Source organism: Lissotriton helveticus, chromosome 5_1, assembly GCF_964261635.1.
Source record: "Lissotriton helveticus chromosome 5_1, aLisHel1.1, whole genome shotgun sequence".
Lineage (NCBI taxonomy): Eukaryota > Metazoa > Chordata > Amphibia > Caudata > Salamandridae > Lissotriton > Lissotriton helveticus.
Genome location: NC_136065.1, coordinates 1,737,606,063 through 1,737,629,343, shown reverse-complemented (window position 1 = coordinate 1,737,629,343; position 23,281 = coordinate 1,737,606,063). Strand labels below are relative to the sequence as shown.

At 44.3% G+C, this 23,281-nt stretch overlaps 1 protein-coding gene across 1 annotated transcript in view; it reads right to left on the bottom strand.

The window, feature by feature from the left end:
• LOC144755781 (uncharacterized) overlaps window positions 1–23,281 on the bottom strand; it is a 548,432-nt gene that overhangs the window by 150,559 nt on the left and 374,592 nt on the right. Inside the window, exon 8 of the mRNA XM_078645019.1 lies at window positions 13,310–13,352. Within this exon, the coding sequence (XP_078501145.1) occupies window positions 13,310–13,352 (43 nt within the window). The remainder of the gene's footprint in view (window positions 1–13,309; window positions 13,353–23,281) is intronic.

Here is a 23,281-nt window from a genome sequence, read left to right as displayed (position 1 = left end):
GACATCATCTTCACTGACATTGAAAGGCAGAAATCCTCCCCTCCCACACCGGCAACCCCAACTTGTCAGGCATTAGTTCCCTCCCTCGTCTAGTTTAAATGTCTAACAGAAAACTTTACCGGGGATCTCCCTTTTGGGGCCTTCTCTAGGGGCCCGCGACCTGCCATCTCCCCTCCGCTTTCCCGTCTACTTAGTACTTGGTCCTTACGACCCCGTAACCGTCGTGGAAGGAGGGTGAGTGGCCAGGCAAGCACATTGTAATTCTCATGGGTTCAGTCTTATTTCCTCTGGTGGCACATCCGATTTCCCAGCTGTTAAAAGTCACGGCCTCACCTGTCAATCTGTCCCTTCAGTAATTGGCATATTGTTCTGTTCGGAGTTGAGGTGGGCGACATGGATCTAGATCGCACCCTGGCAGTCGTCTCTGTTGACGCAACTCTACGGTGCCGCTTAAGGTACTCCTCAGCTTGCTGCGGAGTCTGAAAATTATGTTGTTTGCCCTGGTACGTGATTCAGAGTTTGGCTGGATAGAGCATCACGTATGTGATGCCCTGTGCTTGGAGCTTCTTCTTTACTCCAGCTAACCTGCGCCTCTCATCCTGCACACTCTGTGTGAAATCGGGGTAGAAGGCAAGCCTGGTGTTCTCGTATTGGACTTGCCCCTTCTCTCTTGCCAGGCGCAGGGTTGCATCACGGTCTCGATAATTCAAGAAACGCACAATTACAGGTCGTGGTGGTGCCCCTGGAGGCGGGCGCGCTGCTAGGGACCTGTGTGCTCTTTCTATTATAAGATGAGCTGAAAAAGACTCCCTGCCGAAGAGATCGATCAGCAGCTATGAAGTCCTCCATTCGGCCTGTGTTGGTGGACTCTGCCAGGCCCAAAATATGCACGTTATTCCTTCGAGACCGGGTCTCTAGCTCTTCGTTTTTTTTCAGCGATGATTTTAAGAAGCTTGTCAATTTGTAGAATCTGCTCCTTGGTCCCAGAGGCCCCGTCTTCCAGGTCCGAAACACGCGTCTCCGCCTCTTTAATCCTCCGGTCGTGCTGATCCAGCTTGTGTACTACTGAGTCAAATCTGACATTCATTGTGTCCATCTTTGCATCTATTGAGGTTAAGCTGGTCTTCATACTCAGCAAGAGCGTCTTCCAGTCCTCCTCCTGGCCCTCTGCGGCATCCGAATCTGCGTTATCTGCTGCATTTGTTTTGGGCGCTTTGCGTGCCTCGAATGGGATCTTTGGCTGTTTCATGTCTGTTCTGCCCATGGTGTTGCCGGAGTATCTTCTGGGCCGATGCTCATGCAGACGGTATGCAGCATTTGATAGCATGGAGGCCCCTTTATGCTTGGTGGAACCCCGCGTCCACCACTGCGCTTTCACCACCCAGTTTATAGCAGGCTGTAAGTGTCAGTCCGCCCCAAGGGCAACATCTGAAGCCGCCAGCACAGTCACCCCTCACGCAGTTCAAATGGCTCCCTCCTGCTCAGCTCTCTGCCATAGGTCGTCTGGGCTATACGGGTCTCCCGCCCACAGTGGACATAATGGCGTTCCTTGCGGGGCAATGCGCGCCTCGCCATGGGCCCTTCGAAGTAGTACTGTCCACCAACCTGGGCGAGCGCCGATCCACTTTCTTTGTCCCTCACTAGGGGTCCATGTGCATTCACCTGCCGATTTACTCCTGTACTGGGACTGGGTGTGTGCTTGTGCGTCCGCAGATAATCTCCGGCGCTTCTCTCCTCCTACACCGATCTGGCCGCCATCTTAGACACACTTAGGCTGGGAGCTACATGCTTCTATATCCTCCCCAGCGTTTGAGACAAGTACAGTCAAATTATTTTTATTTGGGGGGGGTTCTCTCTGGGGACCTGCTGTCCTGTCCCGAGCGGTACACCCATGCCTTGTGTCTGAATGGGCACTTATTTGTTCATGTGTGAGCGTCAGTGCTTCCCTTCGTTCACAACTCTCTGTCTGCCATTTTAAGCCCACACCAGCCGAAGCGCCACCCGCGTTTCAAAACTGTCTGCTTTCTAAATGCGGGCAGCGGGTCTGTCGCTTGCCCTACTGTATGCGCCTCACCGTGTGCTTTTGAGTGCTGTCTCTACTAGGTGGAGAAAGTCCATCCACCACCGTGCTGCTCCTCTGCAGCTCCGCCGCTCCAGGTTGGCCCGTGCTCACTCCCGAAGCTGCGGTCTCGTGCTGATTCCGATGCCGCACACCCACCTCCAAGTACAAGGGCAGTCCCAGGTGCCATGATGTTAGGCTCCGTATCTGAGCCCGCCAGAGTCCTGTGCAGACCACTCTTCTCCCGCACACTCCTCTGCTGAGTCGCCACCAACTTCACTTCATTTAAAGTCAAAGAGACATCTCAGGATGGGACTGCTGTATATTCATCTCGCCCGACTGGCGAGGGCCTCACTAGTGTGTGGCCATCTTCGCAGCGCGCCACCTAGTGCCCCCACAAGCCATTTCATTTTTGTTCACGTATCTGTTTTTCCTCGCTTCTTAACTTGAATTTCTAAACAAAAATATCAATTTGTAATATCCAACTATTCACAAATTTAAAAAAATCCAACTTGCAAGCGTGAATGGCTCACTTTAGGAGCGCACGGAATTCACAGAAGGTGACCTTGCACTCAAAATTAATTTGATCATGCGCAATACTATCACATGATGAAGTAACCCCCATTCCACTCTGGGAAGGGGAACGGAAAACCCCAATAATGCTTTGTGGAGCCATTGGCCAAACACACCGTCATTTCCCTCTGCACCATGGTTTTGCTGTGTGCAAATGTGACTGCAGAAATGGCTCTTAAAGGTCGCAATTGCACCATCACAAATGTTGTCAAGCCACACGAGGTCGTAAATGTTTGGACTTGTGGATTTACTCATTTTTATGAGGGTCCAGTGTATTCTTATATTTTACTCTAATATAATCCCTTTCTCGTGCAGCTAACACGTTTTCTAAACATTCAAGAATGGCTTATAGCTATCTTTTGCCTTGTCTTTGCTGCATGTCTTTTCTCAAAAGAGAGAGACAGCGGGTTGATTGTGGACATTTGTGATAGTATTCCTGTTAATCGCAGCGCCCATTATGCGCTGCAATTAACAGGAATACTTTCACAAATGCCTACAATCAGCCCGCAGCCTCTCTCTATTGAGAAAAGGCATGCATCAAGTCCAAAAGCAAGATGTGGGCTATACAGGGCGTGCCTTTGGACTTGCTGCATTTTTAATGGGTCCCATCTGCGGGCTGATTGTGGGTCTTTGTGAAAGGATTCCTGTTAATTGCAGCACTGTCATGCCTTGCAATTAACATAAATATGTTCACAACGGCCCACAATCAGCACCCAGCTGCGCTGTATTTAGAAAATAAATTAAGTAAGTCCGAAAGCACGATGTGTAAAGCACAAGTCGCGCTTTTGGACTTGATGCATGTCTTTTCTCACTAGAGAGAGGCTGCGGGCTGATTGTGGGCATTTTATAAAGTATTCCTGTGAATTGCAGCGCATAACGGGTGCTGTGATTAACAGGAATCCTTTCAGAAAGGCCTCAGGCAACCGGGAAATTGCTGTTTTTCGCCGCTTGCGATTTAAAAGCGGGCGCGGCACAAACGTATGCGCTCTTCGCACGGGACACTGGGCGCTCGGTGCCTTAAAAGGTGCGCAGGTGTGCGCCTTACTGGGAACACTGGTTACACATGGTTCAATCTGAACAATTTTTCATGTAATGATCCTCAATGCATTTCGGACCTATTTGGACCTTCATCAGGAGTCAATATTCTAAGAAACAGAAGAGAGTAAAGTGGGTGAATTTATCTTTCCAACCAGCCATAAATTATAATGCCAATGACCTGTCAAGTAAAAGATGTTCAGTTCTTCCAGATGTTCTTGATGTAAGTAACAGTAAAACAGAATCTTATCTTGCACTCAATCCAACAGTCAGAATGCTTATGAAGGCATCTCACCAGATAAGGTAATGTGTGGATCTGTAATGAATGTATTACCATGTTATATATATGAGTAATGATGTCCAAAATATATGGTGCCCACATATTGTGACAAGTGTAGTGACAGTGAGTCCATCACCAAAAAAATCAGTGCAAAAAGGAAGTGCTATGCTTAATACTGCATCATAATACCTCTTTTCGCCAGTATATCGTAATAGTAAGCAACCATGCACAATATGAGGTAAAATTAAAGCAGTGCCCTAATCGTTTTACAGTTGTTTTTTGTCAGTATGTAGCGCAAATTTGTTCAAGATCACAACATGCTAAATTATAATCCAAACCTTTGTTCACTTGACTTGTTATATTTATTAAAAAATCCAGAATTCACTTTCAATAGTGAAATACTACACTAATTCTACATATATCAGTGATAACTTCAACCATATTCAAACATATGTGGGAAACATGTAGTAATGAATACTCTGCAAGATATTTACCCTGGGCTTGCAGATCAAGTAAATTGAAACATCCCCAATGTGTTGTTTGGCGTATCCCATGCGTGCCATGCTGGTTAATGCTCACTATAAACCCTGCAAGGTAAACACCAAAAGCGGCCAACTTGTGAAGGATCTGTACTCAGATCGCTCTAGTTAATATGTACTTGAACACGTCCAAATCTTAAATTCTCATGAAATTATAACTGGTTACAGCACAATGTGACTATCGAAAAGTGTACGCCAATCCCACAAAAAATAGTGAACATGTATATTCCCTCTCTGTGCATGTAACATGTATGGATTGTGTGATAGTGTGTCATTGAAACTCTCTTCTAAATATTGACTGCTGAATGTGTATAAATTCCACTGTGTTGTAAAAATATTTATGTGGAAATGGTCATGGTTTAAACATGATCATGTCAAAGAACAATACTGGGTCAGTAATGTGAATCATTTAACCAAATGTTATATCATTCTAAGTCAAGAGTGAGATCAGTAAGTCAAAGAATTATAACAAACAGTCAATACATCATGAATATACGGATCCCGTATATATTTCCCAAACCATGAGTTCATGGATCATTAAAGAAAACACATGAATTCCATTCTGTCATTCATTCCGGTTGGTATCGTAGAGTTCAATCTTTTTATCCAATACAATTTTCTCCTGAGTAATCTTCCTGTTATCCACGTCTTCCCTGATGGGTACTTGTTCTAGTATGGTAAAGCTTAGCTGACTGATGTTCTGTCCTGATGAATTAAAATGTGTAGCTAGCATATATTTCAGATTTTTAGGTTTCACCTGCACAGCGCTTACACCGTGCTTGTGAAATCTATTGTATTTGATATATCTTAAAAGGGACTTACATCCCACCTTCACTTCTTATTGGTCCGTGTGCTTGCCAGTTTACTATTGGTTGTAGCCTGGTCTCTCTTCTATGTTTCACTTATCAGTTTCCCATGACCTAACTACTCATTCCCTTCAGCTTTGGTGGGTGGTACTTTTTTTTCTTTTGGTTAATGCTGCATACCGTTTACTTTTTACATTTTCTTATCTTTCCTGGCTGCATGCGTTTAGAGCATGCTTGTTTGTTTTTGTCGTTTGTCTCGTCCTATGTAAATACATTTATTTACCAATCTTGTCTCTGACATCTTGCAACTACTTATGTTATGCATTTTATTTAATATTGCTGGGGCAGCAGCATGTTATGCGTCTTGTTTCTCTATTTATGCCTCAGATGCTTTTGAACTACTTTTCTTGTTTATGGTATTACACATTCTTTGAAATTATTGTTGTGCCAGCAGCACACACTTTATGTGTGTTTGCTGTCTGCATATTCAGCTTTTTTTAAATACATTTCTCCTTGAGATGCCTTAAAACTAATTTTGTTTTTGCTATTATGCATTCTTTGAAATATTGTTGTGCCAGCAGCACACATTTTATGTGTGTTTGCTGTCTATATATTCAGCTTTTATTAATACATTTCTACTTCCGATGCCTTGAAACAAATTTGTTTTTGCATTTATTTACCAATCTTGTCTCTGCCTTGCAACAACTTAAGTTGTTTTATGGTACATGCATTTTGTTACATATTGTTGTGGCAGAAGCACACATTTTATGCATGTTTTTTCACTATTTATGCCTCCGATGCCTTTGAACTACTTTTCTCATTTTTAGTATTATGCATTCTTTGAAATAGTGTTGTGCACTCAGCATGCATTTTGGAATGAAATGGATCGGAATATAAGTAAAAAATGTGGATAGGTAGTTGAAACATGAATTCTCACTATTATTCCCTATACCTAGCAGCAAAACTTGTAGTCGAAATAAAATGTTAATGCCATGCAACTACTGTTCCATTCTTTTTCAGTAATTTTCTGGTGAGGGCATTTGAGACTGAATTTGTTTATTAATTTTATATAGTGCAAACTCTGGTTTGAGTTGCTTGTGGTGGTAAGCCATTACTATAGTACATACAAGTTCATGATTGACGATAGCACCTACTCTGACCCATAGAAAAATTCCCAGGGCTAAACCTTTGCATCACTTCCTGTTGCTGTAATGCAGGGGGTCTTTCAAGATGGCCGTCCCTGGTGCCATTATGTAGAGTGTAAGAAAATGGGGTATTATGTAGTGAGGCTGGTTAACACTATCACAGTACCTCAAAGATGGTCCTTGGAGTTACAATAATAAATCCATAGCTCAGTCCTGGTAGTATGGCAAAGAGCAGTCAAGCTTTAATAGAGGCACATGTGTTAAATATTTCAGAGACGATAAGTAATTGACATGACTCGATAGAAATCTGATACCAATTCATAGAAAAATAAAGCAGATTTTTATATTAATTTAGACACCCAAATGAAGACATTCGGATAAGTTATGAATTTTATAACGAAAATTAAATCAGTGCAAATCTATACTGCAGAACTTTAGCATTGTGGTCAGGGGTAAAAAGCACTAGTGCCAATCGGTCACTTCACTAGTGCCAATCGTCACTTGTAGGTTGAGTTGCGTGGAACCCAAAGGAGGTTAAGTAATGTGGGTAGCAGGAGCAGGCCACAGCAGTTTATTGAATTTTACTTGCCGCGTAGGGCCCAGGGACAGACATGCTCTGTCTGTCCCTGGTGCTGAAGCGGGAGCTGCGGGGAGTTGGTTTTACCGATGACACAGCGCTGGTGATGAAATGGTACAAAAAGTTGACAACTGGGCCACTGAGGTGATCGGTTGAAGGTGCTGTGGGGTTCCCTTGGGTTGTGGCGTTGAGTGAAGGTATGGGTGCTGGACTGGCCACCAACAAACCCTGGCAGTGGTAAGGTCAGCGAGAAGTTGTTTTGAGGTCTGGGGGCAAACGGTAGCCACCTGAAACTTGCTGGAGGTCAGCACTACATTTCCCATTATGCACTAGACCATCTGTTGTTGGGCGACCCCTCAAAGGGCGCGATGGCCAGCGATTCATTGGTTGCGGGACATTGTCCGGACTAGAAGGAACTAGTGCCTCTAGTCCAAGGGAGTCTGGAGTTACTTTTGGCTCTCAAAGAGGTCCCTTTGTCTGGTGGAGCTGGTCTTTGATCTGGGACGAGTTGCAATCGCGTTGGTGCAGGATGGTTGCCACAAGCGCAGAGTATCACATCTTTGTTTTGTGTAGGTCCTGCAGTTCCAGGCTCTGGTCTCTTCTTTGCCATCTGTTGCAGTTCGAATCAGAATTGAGGTTCTGGTGCCAGGGATGCCCCTTAAATCCTAGAATTAGGGGCATTAGGGCTGTGGGTGCCAGTAGCCAATGGGCTACTAGCTCCAGCTGCTAATCCGCCCCTGAGGTAGCCATATCCAGGGGTGTGTGTCTCCTTGCTACCTGGAACCCACTTTTAAAAATGGTAGAAACCTTATTTGGTTGTACAGGTCAGGTAGCCCACCCTTGGGGTGTGGCTAGCCTTCTAGGGGTGTACACTTTCTGACTACATAATTTTTCTGCCTGCCCAGGTGCAAATATGCCTGGGGGCATGGGGATGGTTGTTTCCTGCTTTGGGTTGCATATCAAAAGCTGAGTAAGCTTTGATGTGCCACTTCACTAGCCATCCTGTCAGGGAGGGACGTGTCACCTTCTTCTGGCTGGGGGTCAGATTCCTCTTTTGGTAGCAGCAGTTGCGGACTGTCATCCAGAGCACAGGAAAGGCTAGGGCAAACAGGGGCGGACAACCTCTAAGGTGCCACATCGTCTCTGACATTAAAACCATGTCAGGGGTGATTAGGCATATTGTTTGATGCCAGCCCTTGTTATACTCTAGCCTGCTGATCATTTATAGTAGCCGTTAAACCAGCACTTATAAGTCCATACCTTTAATATAATGTACCTTGCCTTCTAGGCTCAGGAGGCCTACCTTAGGGGTGTCTGGCATATATTAAAAGTAGTGTTTTGACCTTGACAACTCATGGTGTGGACTAAGACGATTTCGAGCAGTTTGCACTGGTCATGTCGTCTACAAACACAGAACTATGTAATCTATTTACATGGGTCACTCAGGGTGACACAAACAGTGCTGCAGGCCCTGGTGACCCCTTCAACTCCCATGCCCTGAGTACTCCTGGTACCATTTATAAGGGACTTATAGGGGTGGATTAAAGTACTTTGCAATTGAAGTTACCAATTCACATATATCAGTTTTATGGAGAGAGCACTGGCACTGGGACCTGGTTAGCAGCTTCTAGTGCCTTTTCAGAGTCGAAAACCAGAATCTAGTAGTTCAAATGGGGCAACAAGTGGGTGGAGACCTGCTAAAAGCCTGCTATCTTACATGGACCTCAATTACCACGCAGAGAATGTCCTATTGATATGTGGGAACAAACCTTGAAAACCAACCCTTGCTGGTTTTGAGACCAGGTCCCTTCCTGTTGTAGGTGAAGACAAATTGACTGGGAACAGACTATCATCATAGTCCTTCCCTGCAATACAACTATGTTTTCTATCAATATCCCAAATGTTTACATCCCAGCCTGGTCTTTTTGATGCTGCTTATCTATAGTCCTTCAAGACTAGGTATTGCACATCTCATCAAAGAGATAACTAATGCCACTGGAGAAAGGAAAGCATAGCAAAAACGTATTTAATTACTTTCCGGGCTTTCAGGTAGAGAAAGGCCAGTTCTCATAAAATCCTCTTTGCTGCATATTTAACAAAAATGTAAGTTTACATCTGAATTAGATCTCCCTCCGCAAGAGTGAACAGATCATTTTCAAAGTTATTTTCCAGCCTGACTTATGGAAATTATGACTTGAATAACAAGAGGGCTTTTACTGCAGGCAAGAGCCTGAAAAGCTTAAAGAAGTGAAACAGAGCTTTTGCATGCTGCTACTACAGGGATATACCAATATTCCTCTTTGGTACTTCCCATTTTTCACATAGCGCACCCTGTCAAAAGTGCAATGGATTAAACTCTCTAAAAGGGCTTTAAGCTGAGTCTGCTTTGTGTGAGGGGTTGTTGCACGGGACTTTGGTTGGAGCTGTTTCTCAACTGGAGAGGGGCGGGCCTCTGGTGTGGTTGTTATTAATTACAGTAGTAGTAGTAGTACTGGTAATACATTGATAGTTCTTTAAAAATCATTAATCTCTCTGCTTTTACTTACCACCAGTTATGCCTTATTTGCTATATGGAACTATAATTCTGTAAGTGCTGCTTTAACTTTATGGAACTGTTGACATTTACTGATATTTAATGGGATCTTATTGGGGAATTGGATAGGTATTTTCAGATTTGGTTACAGGCTTATGTCTTATGTGGCAATATGCCTATTTCTTATAAAAATATTTAAACGTAACTTCTCCCTAGCCTCCCTCTACCCTGACCCTGAATTCCAGTGCTATCAGCCTTTCCCCCATTCCCACCCTCACCAGCCTAAAATTCAGGATACACTCTGAAGTCTAATGACATGGATATGTTACAAATTCACATACCATCACATAACCTGATATAGCATATCAACTCAATCTTTCTTATTCAGATTCCCTACTAGTGCCAGCTCCGCTGCAATAGTTCTCCTGTCCAGCTTGCCTTCAGTCTGCTACCCTCTGCTGCCTGCTGCTTGCTTGCCTGCCCTCTGTTTATCCCTCTTCTTTGCCGTTTTGCCTTTTCTGCTAGTTTTTCTGCACACCGTTTTTCCTTTTTTACTTGTTTGTCTGCTATGTTTTGCTTTTTCTGATTGTTTCTTTGCCCTCTGTTTTGCCTTTTGTACTCATTTTTCTGCCCTCTGTTGCCCTCTTCTGCTCTGTTTTGCCTTTCTGCAAATGTTTCTGCCCTCCTTTGCCTTTTCTGCTTGTTTATCTTCCCATGTTTTACCTTTTTCTGCTGGTTTCTTCCCTCTTCCCACTGTTTCCCTTCTCCTGAAGATTCCCTCCTCCTCCCCCTACCCTGGACCTACGTAATGGAGGCCACAGCATGACACTATTGAGCACGTCCTCGTGCCAGCTCTCCCGCAACAGTTCTCCGGCAGGGGCATAACACCGGCCCCCGCATCCCCTGCAGTGCGGGGGAGGGCCCCAGCTGCAAGGGGCCCCCTCAGCACAATACTTGGGTCTGAGCATCCGGTACACTTAAATGCTAGTCAGAGGTGAAGCATACCCATTTGTTGGACTAGATTCTTATTATAGTTAGGGAAACAATGTAGGCTAGTATTTCAAAGTGCTTCTCGTGCGTGAACTAAAAGGAGGCTCTATGAAATAACTATTTGCCTAGGATCACAAAGTTTTGTGAAGCTGGGAAACCGGGATTGATCCCAGATTTTTCTGTTTCACACTCTACAATTCAGCCGCTAGACAGGTATATTATCTGACTTCAAAAGTTAATTAACGCTTTACCCTTAGCACTTGGAGGATGAGATTATAGCATGGGTGACAAGTGGAATCTACATTTTCTGCAGTTTTATATAGTGCAAATCTTGCCCAACGACATATATGCGTGATTCACATTCACAGAACGAAGGGATATTTGCCAGGAAAAACAGAATTCTGAGTTAAGGACTGGATTCAAACTTGACAGATCAATGTTAAATGATCGGGACAACAGCTGTACCCACTAAGAGACATCACAGTGGCTTGCCCACGTCTACACAGTAGGCCTTGTTTGTGTTGGAATTTTTAGTTTCTTGAAAAGTGCAGAACTGTCCTTTTCGAGCTCGGACAGTTCTGAAAATAACATGCACGTTCAAAACCTTCTTTTAGTCAAGCTCTGCAGACTCCTTCAGATCAGAAAAAATTATTTCGCACAATAAACATAATACAACGTACTTTAATTTGCATGATAATATGAGGGGGGAGGGGCCGATTAGAGAAGTGGTGTAGCTACACTGGTTGAGCTCAGAGGGAGTGTTCCTCTATAGTCTGTGGTGGCTGCAGTGGCAGAGCGAGTGGCTCAGTCTGGCACGGTGAGTGGAGGCTGGCAGGGCAGAGATCATGGTAGGGAGGGGTAGCAAAGCAAAATGCTTGATTCAAGGGGAGCCAACTTGCTTGCTTTTCTGGGCCACTGGTAAAATCCTGCTGCGGGGTTGTTTTCTTCAATTCCTGCCAGTACACAACACAGCTGACAGTAAACGCCCTTGCTTCTCTCTTGGGTCCACGTAGTCTGGACTCATGCAGTCTGGATAAAGCAATAGTAAAAGCCCACTACATGCTCCAACATGGTTGCTCCTTCCGTAGGCCCCAACTCGCCTATCCCAATGGCCAATAGCAGTTGCAGAGATAAGTGACACACCGATCTTTCATTGTTTCTATAGAACAGCCGCGTCCCTGGAAATTTACTGTAATGGCACCGCTCCAGACACTCCCTGGGCCATTGTAAGCAACATCCAAAAGATAATCTGTACCAAGAAATGAACACCCACCACTACCGCTGCTATTTTATCACAGGCCAAGCTTATGCTTGTAGGGCGAGCAAGACCTCGCCCAGCCAACACACATTGTAGCATAGTGGCCATCAAACGTTTTAATCCTGCACACCCCCCAGTAAAGAAATGAAATTCCCTCTCAGATTTGTCACAATTATTCTATTAAATGGGCAATGTTTAAATTTGTCTTGACTTATTTAAACACAAGACATAATCAAATTATTCTACCTTTTTGCGAGATAGGATATAAATGGCAAAAGAAGCTAGTGATCGCCCATTTCAGAGCGGCTGAGTGCAGCTAATTTTTCCCCACCGCCTAAACAAAGCACTGCTTTCAGCATTATTCTTCTTTTGGCCAGAACCTTCCTCCCTCCCCGGATCACTTGAGTACCTGTCCCCAGTTTGAAGAAGCCTGATGTAAGAGCATCACAAGCTATTTGTTCAACCCCTCATCCCAGTGGCATGACATAAGCCCCTGCAGCTACCGCTCAGCACAGTCCCCTTGCCTGAGAGCTCCTGATTGAGCCTGGAGGGGGCTCCAATAGGTACCTTGCAGGGGTGCCCCCTCAATTTACGTTATGCCACTGTTCTCTGGGCCATCTTGCCTGCAGTCCCCTGCCCTCTGCTGCCTGTCTACCCGCTGCCCTCTGTTTGTGCCTCCGCCTCTAGTCGTTTCTTGCCCTGTTTTGCCTTTTTCTGCCCTTTGTTTTGCCTTTTTCTGCTCTCTGTTTTGCCTTTCTGCTTGTCTGTTTGTCCTCTGTTTTGCCCTCTTCTGCTCTGTATTTCCTTTTTCTACTCCTTTTTCTGCCCTCTGTTTTGCCTTTTTCTGCTTGTTTTCTGGCCCTTGTTTGGCCTTTTCTGCTGGTTTTTCTGCCCTCTGTTTTGTCCTCTTCTGCTCAGTTTTACCTGTTCTGCTTATTTTCTGCTTGTTTTTCTGCCCTTTGCTTTGCCTTTTCTGCTCGCTCGCTTTTCAGCCCTATTTGCCTTTTTCTGCTCGTTTCTTCCCTCTTCCCGCGGTTTCCTCAAGACCTGGCTTTTCGACAGAGACCTCGCGCCGCAGTACCCAGATCCCCCAGGGGTGACTGTGCCAGGCTCTACAAATGCTGATTGGTTGATGATTGATTATTTTATTTGTCCTGATACAGATCATCCTTAGTAATTTAGGCAAAACTTCCAACCTACTAAACAAAGCTACCATTTAGCCTGGCACAGAACGTTGAATAGTTGCCAAAGGACAGAATGTTTTCTGCCCATATTGAGCCAACCCCAGCTTTGTTTGTTTCAAATGTATCACTTCCTAGTGTGAGAGTAACTAGTAACAAATGCATCTTAACCAGATTGCAAAAGACTTTTTCTTTTTAAGTCACATTAATTTTTTCAATAAAAAATTTGACTCGTTTAAATTTGAGTCACACAAGAAATTTTAATTTCCACCCCAAAAACATAAATATTCTTCATTAAATGCCAATAGATTGATCTATTGGGATTTCACTTACTTCACACAGGTGTTGTTCTCCAGCTTATAGCCACTTGTACAAGCTGAAAAAAATGAAAAACAAAAGTCAGCAGATAAAAATAAACACTCAATATGTCTCATCCAGGCCTATCAGAAGCTTTTGTGATGCCCGGGGCACAAATGTCATACTGGGCCCCTTTCTGCTTTTCTGGCACCAAGAGCACCTTGTGCAAAATAAAATCATGGTCTAGTGATACATTTCGAGGCAGCTGATGTAGATGACACAATATAGTTGTGGATTACCTTAACTGCCTCACGAATATATCACAAAAGGAGGGTGTGTCTGCTTTTGATATATATATAAATACATTTAGGAGAAGTGGCACCCATCACTGAAAAGAGTGGGGAGGACAGATCTGGCTCCTTCCTCCTTGTAATCGAGCCACTGTCATGAAAAAAGCCCTTCCAATTTATATCCTCTATATTTATTTTCAGGGTACCTACCAACGATGTTGGGCTTGGAGTTAATGGAGCAGAACCCTACCATCTCATGATTCTGCTCCATCCATAGTACACCCGGTACATAATTATTTTAGGGTAGGAAGGACCAGCGGCGGTGCATCCTTGAGGGTGTTGGGCCTCCAATAAATGTAATAAACATACACAAAATTCAGAGATAATAAGTGCTTCTAATCTGCAGGCATATAACTGATTGCGCTCACACAGAGCGCTCCTGGCTGAAGGCAGGACCTGGGGAAGCCCAGCCATGGGGATGAGGCTTGAAACTGCAACAATATTGCAGGCAGTCACCCGTTGCAGTAGGCACAGCACCATGCATGTTGGGTTGGCCAGCTGCCTCCGGCCAGCTTGACATGCGCACTAGGACTCTCTCAGTATCGACAACGGCGCACTTTAGTGAGCCAGGGATTGACTCAAAGCCACAGCCCCATCTCAGTAATGAGTGGTGATGTTCCCTGCCTCAGCCAATCCTGGCGCAGCTGCAACAGCAAGAGCAGCTGCCAGGAATTACTTAGACTGAGAAGTGGCAGGGCAGGCGCGGCTGTTAGTTACCAGGGATCTCTGGCGTGAGGCAGGGCAGGGGCCAAAAGGCTGTTTCTTGTGCACTTTGTGGCTGCTTGGGTGCCGTAGTTCAGTTTGTGACGCAGCTCACATCCGGCACCATGCCACCAAAGAAGGAGTGACCTTGCTGTCAAGAAACCCTTTGGGAGACCCGCCACCAAAGCAGAACCAGCACCAGCAGCAAAACTCCAGGGAACACCCAGACTGACCTTTCAAAGTGTGAAAAGGCACTGTGGAAGAACATTACCGCAAAAAGTTCGGACGTGATGCAGAAGTTGAACTGTATGGTAAATCTATCCTTCTACGGAGAGTATGTATCAAACAAAAAGAAGCCATGTTTGAAGAAGCCTGCTGTAAGAGCATCACAAGCTATTCGTTCAACCCCTCATCCCAGTGGCATGACATAAGCCCCTGCAGCTACCGCTCAGCACAGTCCCCTTGCCTGAGAGCTCCTGATTGAACCCGGAGGGGGCCCCTCTAGGTACCTCTAGGGGGCCCCCTCAAATTTGCTTTACAGTGCACCATTTCCCACTTTTTTTCCTCCCAAATTTTCTTTGGAAGAGAACCGTCAAGCACCCTTTATGTTGGTTCTGCTTGCGCGCTGCACAAGCTCGCAATGGAACACTCATACACAACTTTAACGCTTCACCACTTTGAAATGTCACCAGCTGCCACTGAGAAGGGCATCCAGATAGTGTCATCTCTCCACATATTTGGTACTCCAAATATACCATTTACCTTGAAAATGAGATTGGCACTACAGATAAATGAGCAAAGCATGTTTGATGAAAGGAAGTATTATGAACCATCTCAAGTTGTACATAGTGTCATTGACAGTGAACAAAACCTCAAAATGTTTGTGCATTTGTGTGAACTTTCATGTAGATTGCTTAGAAAAGTGAACATCTATGCAAACGTTAAAACAATTGCATTTCCCATGATAATTTCTACTCTCTGCTACATTAGCAACTGCTGGATGTCTTTACGTCAAACTAGGCACGAAAGGAAATATTGATCCGTTTTTAGCTCTTCGATTAGTCAAAATCTTTTCAGTAGCCTTTGACAATTTGAAGAATCAAACAATTAGATATATGACAGTTGGGTTTGTGAAATGGTTAATGAGTCAAAATATTAACCAGGTATTTTATTGACTGGCAAGTGCTGTTCCTCCCTCAGTTATTTCCTGCTATGAAAATATGATGTGGCCATGCGCTGACAGAGGAAGTTATAAATGCCATCAGGAGACCGGAGTAAGCAAGGGGGAAAAGAGGGTTTAGTTCATCTACCATTAACATGGGCACAGTATATTGGGGTAAATTAATACTTTAATTTCTCTCTGCATTTTGTGTTTTCACCCAAAAAATTGGGGGATATGAACTTAAGTCAGTCCCTGAGTCTATATTTTGACTATACCTGTTGCACAATGAGAACCCCAAAGTATAACATTATTTTCTCCTTCTAAATCCATGTACATGTGCAGCACATTAAGATCAGCAATGAGGGTCCACCCCAAAGCAACCTTGCCCAAAGTCGAAGTACAAGTTTTGAGACACAGATTTAGCTACAGAGTTTTAGTTATTGAGCAGAAAAGAACAAGTTAGATACCTTGGGTACCTCTTTCATATGGTCATTTTATATAATAGCATATTTCTTACCAGGTGTCATACTGGATCTTGAACTTTTTTCAGCAATTGCTCCTGAGCGCTGATAGGTAGTGCCATCGGATTTCACAGCGGGCTTCACTGCCTCCGGAACTGATGGCAAGGTGCTGTATCTAGGCGCCACCCCTGCATGCTAACGTCAGTTTTCCTCTGAAACACAACTGCACTCAGATGTGCATTGGCCATGATAGATTGCAAGTGTGAATGTGTAGAATCTAACTTGGGACCTATTAGAACTCTAGGTGTCTACTCCACAGAACAGGAGGAGGGAAAACTGTGAGGAATTTGTAGTTTGACAGAGTATCTACTAGACTAGAAAGAATGATACTGAAGTTAAGTAACTTAATCTTCTGATGGATATTTCAAACCACAGATTTTGAATAGATGTTAAAGCAGTACCTCACAAAAGGTGGAAGGTCTGAGGAGTAAGTCCTACAGGACTTTGAGGGCAAAGGAATGAATTTCAAGACAGTGATGCCTGGTGAAGGTGTGTAGGATGCCTATGTAGCAGTCTTGCAGATGCCCAACATCGGAACACCACTTCACCAAAGCCATTGGGGCAGCCTTGACCCTCAAAGAATGACCCCAAATCCCTCAGAAGGCTCCTTTCTGGCAAGTGCATACCACGTTTCTATGCACTGGACAAGGTTCTGGAGCTGTCTTTCCCTTCTTAGCCCCAGCTAAGCAATACAAAGCTAGTCATACACTTCAGTGCTCATTTGTGTGCTCAGTGTCTTTTTGGGTCTAACAGGTGAATCCTCTTCTATTTAGAAGGGTGTGGCAGAGTGTAAAGGGTATGGAGAGTGATCAATTGTCTTATTTGGAAGGACAAAACTATCATTATAAGAAAGGAAGCAGAGGTTTGCAGCACCTATTTGTCCAAGAAGAAGTTTATATATGGAGGTTGCACTGACAGCACCAACAGCTCACTGACACAGCACGCAAAAGTAACTACAATAAGAAATAGTGTTTGATGTTTGGCAATTACAGTGATCAACTGTGCATAAGGTTGGAGGTGGCGCACATGTAAATATAAAGACCAAATTAAAATCCCACTGAGGCATCAGAAAGGGCACAGGAGTAAACATATATGTGAGCCGTTTAAGATACCGGAATGGTACTGTGGGCAGAATTAATCTCCTAGGGAGCCTTGAGGCAGAAACTCCAGCATGCAGTAATTGCAACTGTTTATGTTCTCTGTGACTGTATGATAAAATATCCAGGGCAAAAGTATTGTGGCAAACATATTGAGGATCATAGTATTGAGAAGATAAGTGCATTTAGGTAAGTATAGATAAACTATTCTTAACATCTATGTAATATATATATATATATATATAGATACATATTATAGTATATGTATCTATCTATATATATATATATCTGTATATATTAAATAGGTAAACATCGCTGTGTGTGTATGCATATATATATATACATTTATCTGGGTGCATGAGTGGGTGTGTAAGTGTCTGTATGGCTGGATGTGTAAGTGAGTGTATGCATGAGTGGCTGTATTGGTGAGTTAGTGGGTGTGTGAGCGGCAGTACTGAGTGAGTGGATGTGTGAATGGCTCTATGGATGAGTGATTGGTTCTGAGTACTGGTATGGGTCTGGGAATGGGTACGTGAAAGGTTGTGTGGGAGTGGGTGCATGAGAGGTTCTATGGGGTATGTGAGATGTTCTGTGGAAGATGTCATCACTTATGTCATTTGAGATTTCATCAGTGATGCCACTGACTATATCACAAGTGATGTAATATGTGAGGTCATGAGCAGTGCATTGTGGAGACGTAAATTATAGTTAGCTCAGGTAACTATAACAGCAGAATTTCACTGGTTTTATACGAGTGAAATCTGAGCATAACTATCATGTCCCTATAACCTTTGTTTTTATCAGTGAATATGTAAGTTTTTAATGTTATTTCCTACCTGTAACCTTTGAGTGAGTGCATGAGTGTCTGAGTGAGTGTTTGAGGGAATGTGTGAGTGGATTTGGGAGTGCCTCTATGAGCGGGTCAGTCAGTCTGTACAGGACTGCATGAGTGTCTGAGTGGATCTGTGAGTAGGTGTGTGAGTGGATCTGTGAGTCAGGCGTTAGTCTCTGAGTAGATCTGTGAGTCAGTGTGAGAATATGAGTGATTCTGTAAGTGGGTGCATGAGTGTTTGACTTGGTCTGTGAGTTGGTGCATGAGTGTCTGAGTGGGTTCTGTTCGTTCTCTGCTTGTTTTCAGCTTTTTTCTGCTCACTTCTGACCTTTATGTTGCCTCTTTCTTGTTTCTGACCTTTATTTAGCCTCTTTATGCTTGTTTCTGACTCTCCTATGCCTCTTTCAAATCGTTGCAGGCCTCTATTTTGCCTCTTTATGCTGGTTTCTGACCCTTATTTTGCCTCTTTATGCTTGTTTCTGACTCTCCTATGCCTCTTTCAAATCGTTGCAGGCCTCTATTTTGCCTCTTTATGCTTGTTTCTGACTCTCCTATGCCTCTTTCAAATCGTTGCAGGCCTCTATTTTGCCTCTTTATGCTGGTTTCTGACCTTTATTTAGCCTCTTTATGCTTGTTTCTGACTCTCCTATGCCTCTTTCAAATCGTTGCAGGCCTCTATTTTGCCTCTTTATGCTGGTTTCTGACCCTTATTTTGCCTCTTTCTGCTCCTTTCTGATCTTTATCTTGCCTCTTTCTGCTCGTTGCTGGCCTTTTATTTGCTTCCTTCAGCCTATTTCTGGCTCTATTTTGCCTCTTTCTCCTCATTTCTGACCTTTATTTTCCCTCTTCCTCCTTCACCTTTATTTTGCCTCTTTCTCCTCGTTTCTGACTTCTATTTTGCTTCTTTCTGCTCGTTGCTGGCCTTTATTTTGCCTCTTTCTGCTCCTTGCTGACCTTTATTCTGTCTTTTGCTGCTAGTTTCTGACCTTATTCTGCCTCTTTCTGCTCATTTCTCGCCTTTATCTGGCATCTTGCTGCTCGTTAATGACATTTATCCAGCCTCTTTCTGCTCATTTCTGACTTTTATTCTGCCTCTTTCTGCTCCCTTCTGACCTTTATTCTACCTCTTGCTGTTCATTGCTGACCTTTATTTTGCCTCTTACTGCTCGTTTCTCACCTTTATTTTGCCTCTTTCTACTCGTTTCTGAGCTTTATTCTGCCTCTTGCTGCTCATTTCGACTTTTAATCTGCCTCTTTCTGCTCATTTCTCAACTCTATCAACTATATCTTGACGCTTTCTGCTAGTTGCTGACATTTATTGTTCTTCTTTTTTCTCATTTCTGACTTTTATTCTGCCCATTTATTTTGCCTCTTTCTGCTCTTTTCACCGGGACCATGGGGGAGCCTCAAGGCCCCTGTGGTCGCAGCCAGCTGCCCATCTCCTGCGGGAGCCGACATTACTGCTGCATGGAGGAAGCTGCTGGAAAGGCAGCTCTCTCCATGCAGGAGCAGTTGTTTTATTACTTTCCCTGTCCTCATGTTTGCGGGCAGAGAAAGGAATGAAAGCTCCGCTGCCAGCTGGTGGGAGCATTTTCTCATATCCCGCCCGCTGGAAGCAGAGTGTTTGCTTTAGCTTGGAGGGAGCGATCAGGGTGTGGCATTCCCCAGGGCCATGTATGGCTCCAGGAGCCATGTGGCCCCCTTTCTTTTTATTAAGCAAGAAAGCCCCAGGGAGGTGGTGGACCCTGCGGCGCTGGTGCGCACACACCCCCTGCACCATATTCACATAAGTCCTGGGGAGGTGGTGGTCTGCGCATCCCCTCACCCAGCACCATATAGACATAACCCTCAGTGAGATGGTGGTCCCCGGAGACCAGGGGGTCCGTGTGGAACCTGTTACATAATTAAATTAAAGCCCCGGGGAGGTAGGGTCCCTGTGGTGGGTGTATAAACAAAAACAAATTTGGATTAACAAAAACATTTTGTATTTCATTAAAGTTCTCAACAACTACTGAACAGATTTACACCACATAACTGAAAGTGTGGTCTGCAAACCAAAATCTACCTTCCTGTCAAATTTGGTGTAATTCCATCCAACAGTTCATGGAAAGCCTCCTCCAGAGCTGCAGTGCTTTCCTGTACAGCACCCATGACCCCACCTTTTCCTGCTTGTTGCAATACCACATGGCAGTTGTGCTGTCAATCAAGACCAGAACCAGCTTCCCCTTGATGGGGGGGGGGGGGGGGGTAAGAAGGTCTTCAGAGCCAGCCAAATGAGATGAAAAACCTGAAGGCTGATGGTGTGCTTCTGCTCCACTGGGGACAAAGGGCCCCTAATCTTCACATCTCCCAGGTGAACACCCAGCACAGTGGAGTTTCATCCATCACTACTGTGAGCTCTGGATAGGTGTAATTAACAGATAAAAAAATGTCTGTATGTTGTTGGTAACTTCAAGTATATTTATTGAGGGTTGAAGTTACATGTAAGAAAGTACATAGAAAGCGAGCCCCAAAAGGAGAAGCCTGTATGCCGCTCAACCCATAGACCAACTGACTCAAACAATTCCAACATTCTAACTTCCAACATTCTCACACATGCACACATCCTGTCTGAGCAGCATACTTCATCTCCCTTCTTTACAATACGAAGGGAGAAACTCTAAAGAGGTATAACAAAAGTCACATTAAAGAAATTAAGCGAAAACATGGCAAGATTTGATAAAGTAGAAAAGTGCATGTAAAATGATAGAAAACGCAAAGAGAAAGTGGTAAGTGAGAAGGTACGATAAGTAAGACAGGAGGCACGAAAGACGATTCAATCACCCAACAACCAACAAACTCGCACAACAAAAACAAGATGCGACTCAGGTACGAAGATCACGAAAGCTAGCCGGGCCGACACGAAGGAAGTACAAGATTACGATCAAGATAATGAAGAAGAAAACAAGGTAAGCAAAACGCACAACATGACACAATAAAAACAATTTGCGAGTACAGATGTGGGGTGATCACATTAAATAGATGTGGGGATGCACCACATAGGACAGATGTGGGGACGCACCACATAAAACAGTAGATCATGCCCATAAGATGTGAATGTACCACATTAAACAAGGTAAGTAAAAAGTAGATGTGGGAACGCCACATAACACGATACAATAATATGCGCACGAGATGTGGAAGTACCACATAAAACAATGTAAATGCAATATTTGAAATTGCGCATAAGATGTGGCAGTACCACATGAAACAATGTAAATGCAATAAGTAAAATGCACTTAAGATGGGGTAGTACCACATGAAGACAACTTGAAATAATTCTTTTCCTAGTTGAGGTGTAGTGGTGGTAGATGACTGCTAGGTGACACTGTTACATAGACAATAGTGCAAATGCTTTATTCACGGTCTTCATGTTTTGACGATAAAGATTGTACTTCTACCGGGAGCATGGGGTTTAGTGTAGTAACAAGAGTACTTGAAGGAATCTGCAGGACCAATCCAATGTCCAGGTAGGGAGAAGAGTGCTGATGCTAGAGAAGTTGCGACGGACACTGAGCGGGTAACATGTTCAGTAAAACTTTATTGAAAATAATGACATTGTGGTTGGGTGTGTACATAGAATGCTGGTGTGAAGACTGCAAGTGACCTGAAGAATCACGTCAAAATCAAAATGGCGGCACGTAGGACGATGTAGGGCAGGGTGGTTCATGGCAGAAGGATGCTCCAAAGATTGCTAAACAGCTGTGGTGATGCTAAGAGAAGTCGTCACAGAAGACGGAACGGCGGGCACGGGTTAGCACTGCAGAGGCTGTGATAATGCATGCTGTAGACAGCTAGTGCCATGTTTAAAAGAGGCATGGTAGTTTTAATGTTGGTAGCGGTTGAAGCGCCGTAGAACAGAGGCGAGTTGTGGGAATGCAAATAAAATGTTTAAGTACTCACAGTTAATGACCCAAAACGCGGGCGTCCTCCCCTTTACAAACACAAACATTAGTTTAAAGGGCTGCAGACGGGCGGCCACGGGGAAGAGGAGATATATCATGGCCAAAGTTGTTGGAGGCATTGACACAGAGGACTCTTAACACACGTTGTAGTCTGATGCTCCTGATTACGCAAAGAGCAAAATAATACCAAGGCAGATCACAGCAGGCATCGATCGGGAAGCTGACGCTCAGGTTACTCGCAGTGTAGACACGTTCTGTGCCTCAAAAGCAAAGACGGGTACTCATAACCCAGTAGTCTGTAGAACACGTCACAGTGGCAGTGGATTCAGTAGTTCTATGGGGTTACCTTGCAATAATGAGGTGACATTAAGGAGAAACAAGCAGGCAGGTCTCCAAGGGCAGCAGCGGGACGAAGCAAGGCAGGCAGGCAGTAGAGAGGAAAACCAAGCAGGGACTGGCACGCTGGTGTTGACGACGACTGGTGGGAGGTCACTGGTGGGGCTCTCGGTGCCAGTAAGCTTGAGCTGCTTTTCAGAGGATTTCCTTTATCTGGAAGTTCTTTATCTTGAAGTTTTTTGAGGGTAGCGGTGCAGGTTCATTTCAATCGACGCCAATTGTAATGAAAAGATAAAAGAATGTCCGTTTGTTGTTGGTAACTTCAAGTATATTTATTGAAGGTTGAACTTACAAATAAGAAAGTACATAGAAAGCGAGCCCCACCAGGAGCAGCCGGTATACCAACTGACCAACTGACTCAAACCATTCCACCATTCTAACTTCCAACATTCTAACACAGCAGCATACTTCAGTAGGGCAGAGAAAAGGGACTGCCGCTGGTCATGTTGATGTCCAACAGCCACCACCGAAGGATCTGGGCTGCAGTTAGAGATTCCAATGTAGAGCACTCATGAGCTAACAGGCACAGAGACAAGCAAGATGCACAAGGCCAAGAGGTCAAGAAGCATTAATACTGTCTATGCCGGAACCCATGAGTGAGAACGAGACATCAACATCATAATCTGAGTGTATTAGACTCACTGTGGGGGTGGAAAGGCCTCGATCACCATTGTGTCCAAGATTGCCTTGTGAAGGGAATTGAAAACCCCAGGGATGAAAGAAGTCTGCATTTCTGTGACTGACTGTCATAAGCCCACTTTCACCTGTGAAGATGAGCCGCAGCCACTACCATCAAAGCCATAAGCAATTGAGGTGCTGAAGTGAGGCCAAACGGCAGGAAGGAAAACTGAAAAATCCTTAACCATACCATAAACTTAAGGAAGCATCTGTAGGACTGCAGAATGAAATCATGAAAGTATGCACCCTACAAGTGAATGGACACTATCCAGTCCCCTGGATCCAGGGCGGAAAGAACATAGGCCAAAATCAACATACTGCACTTG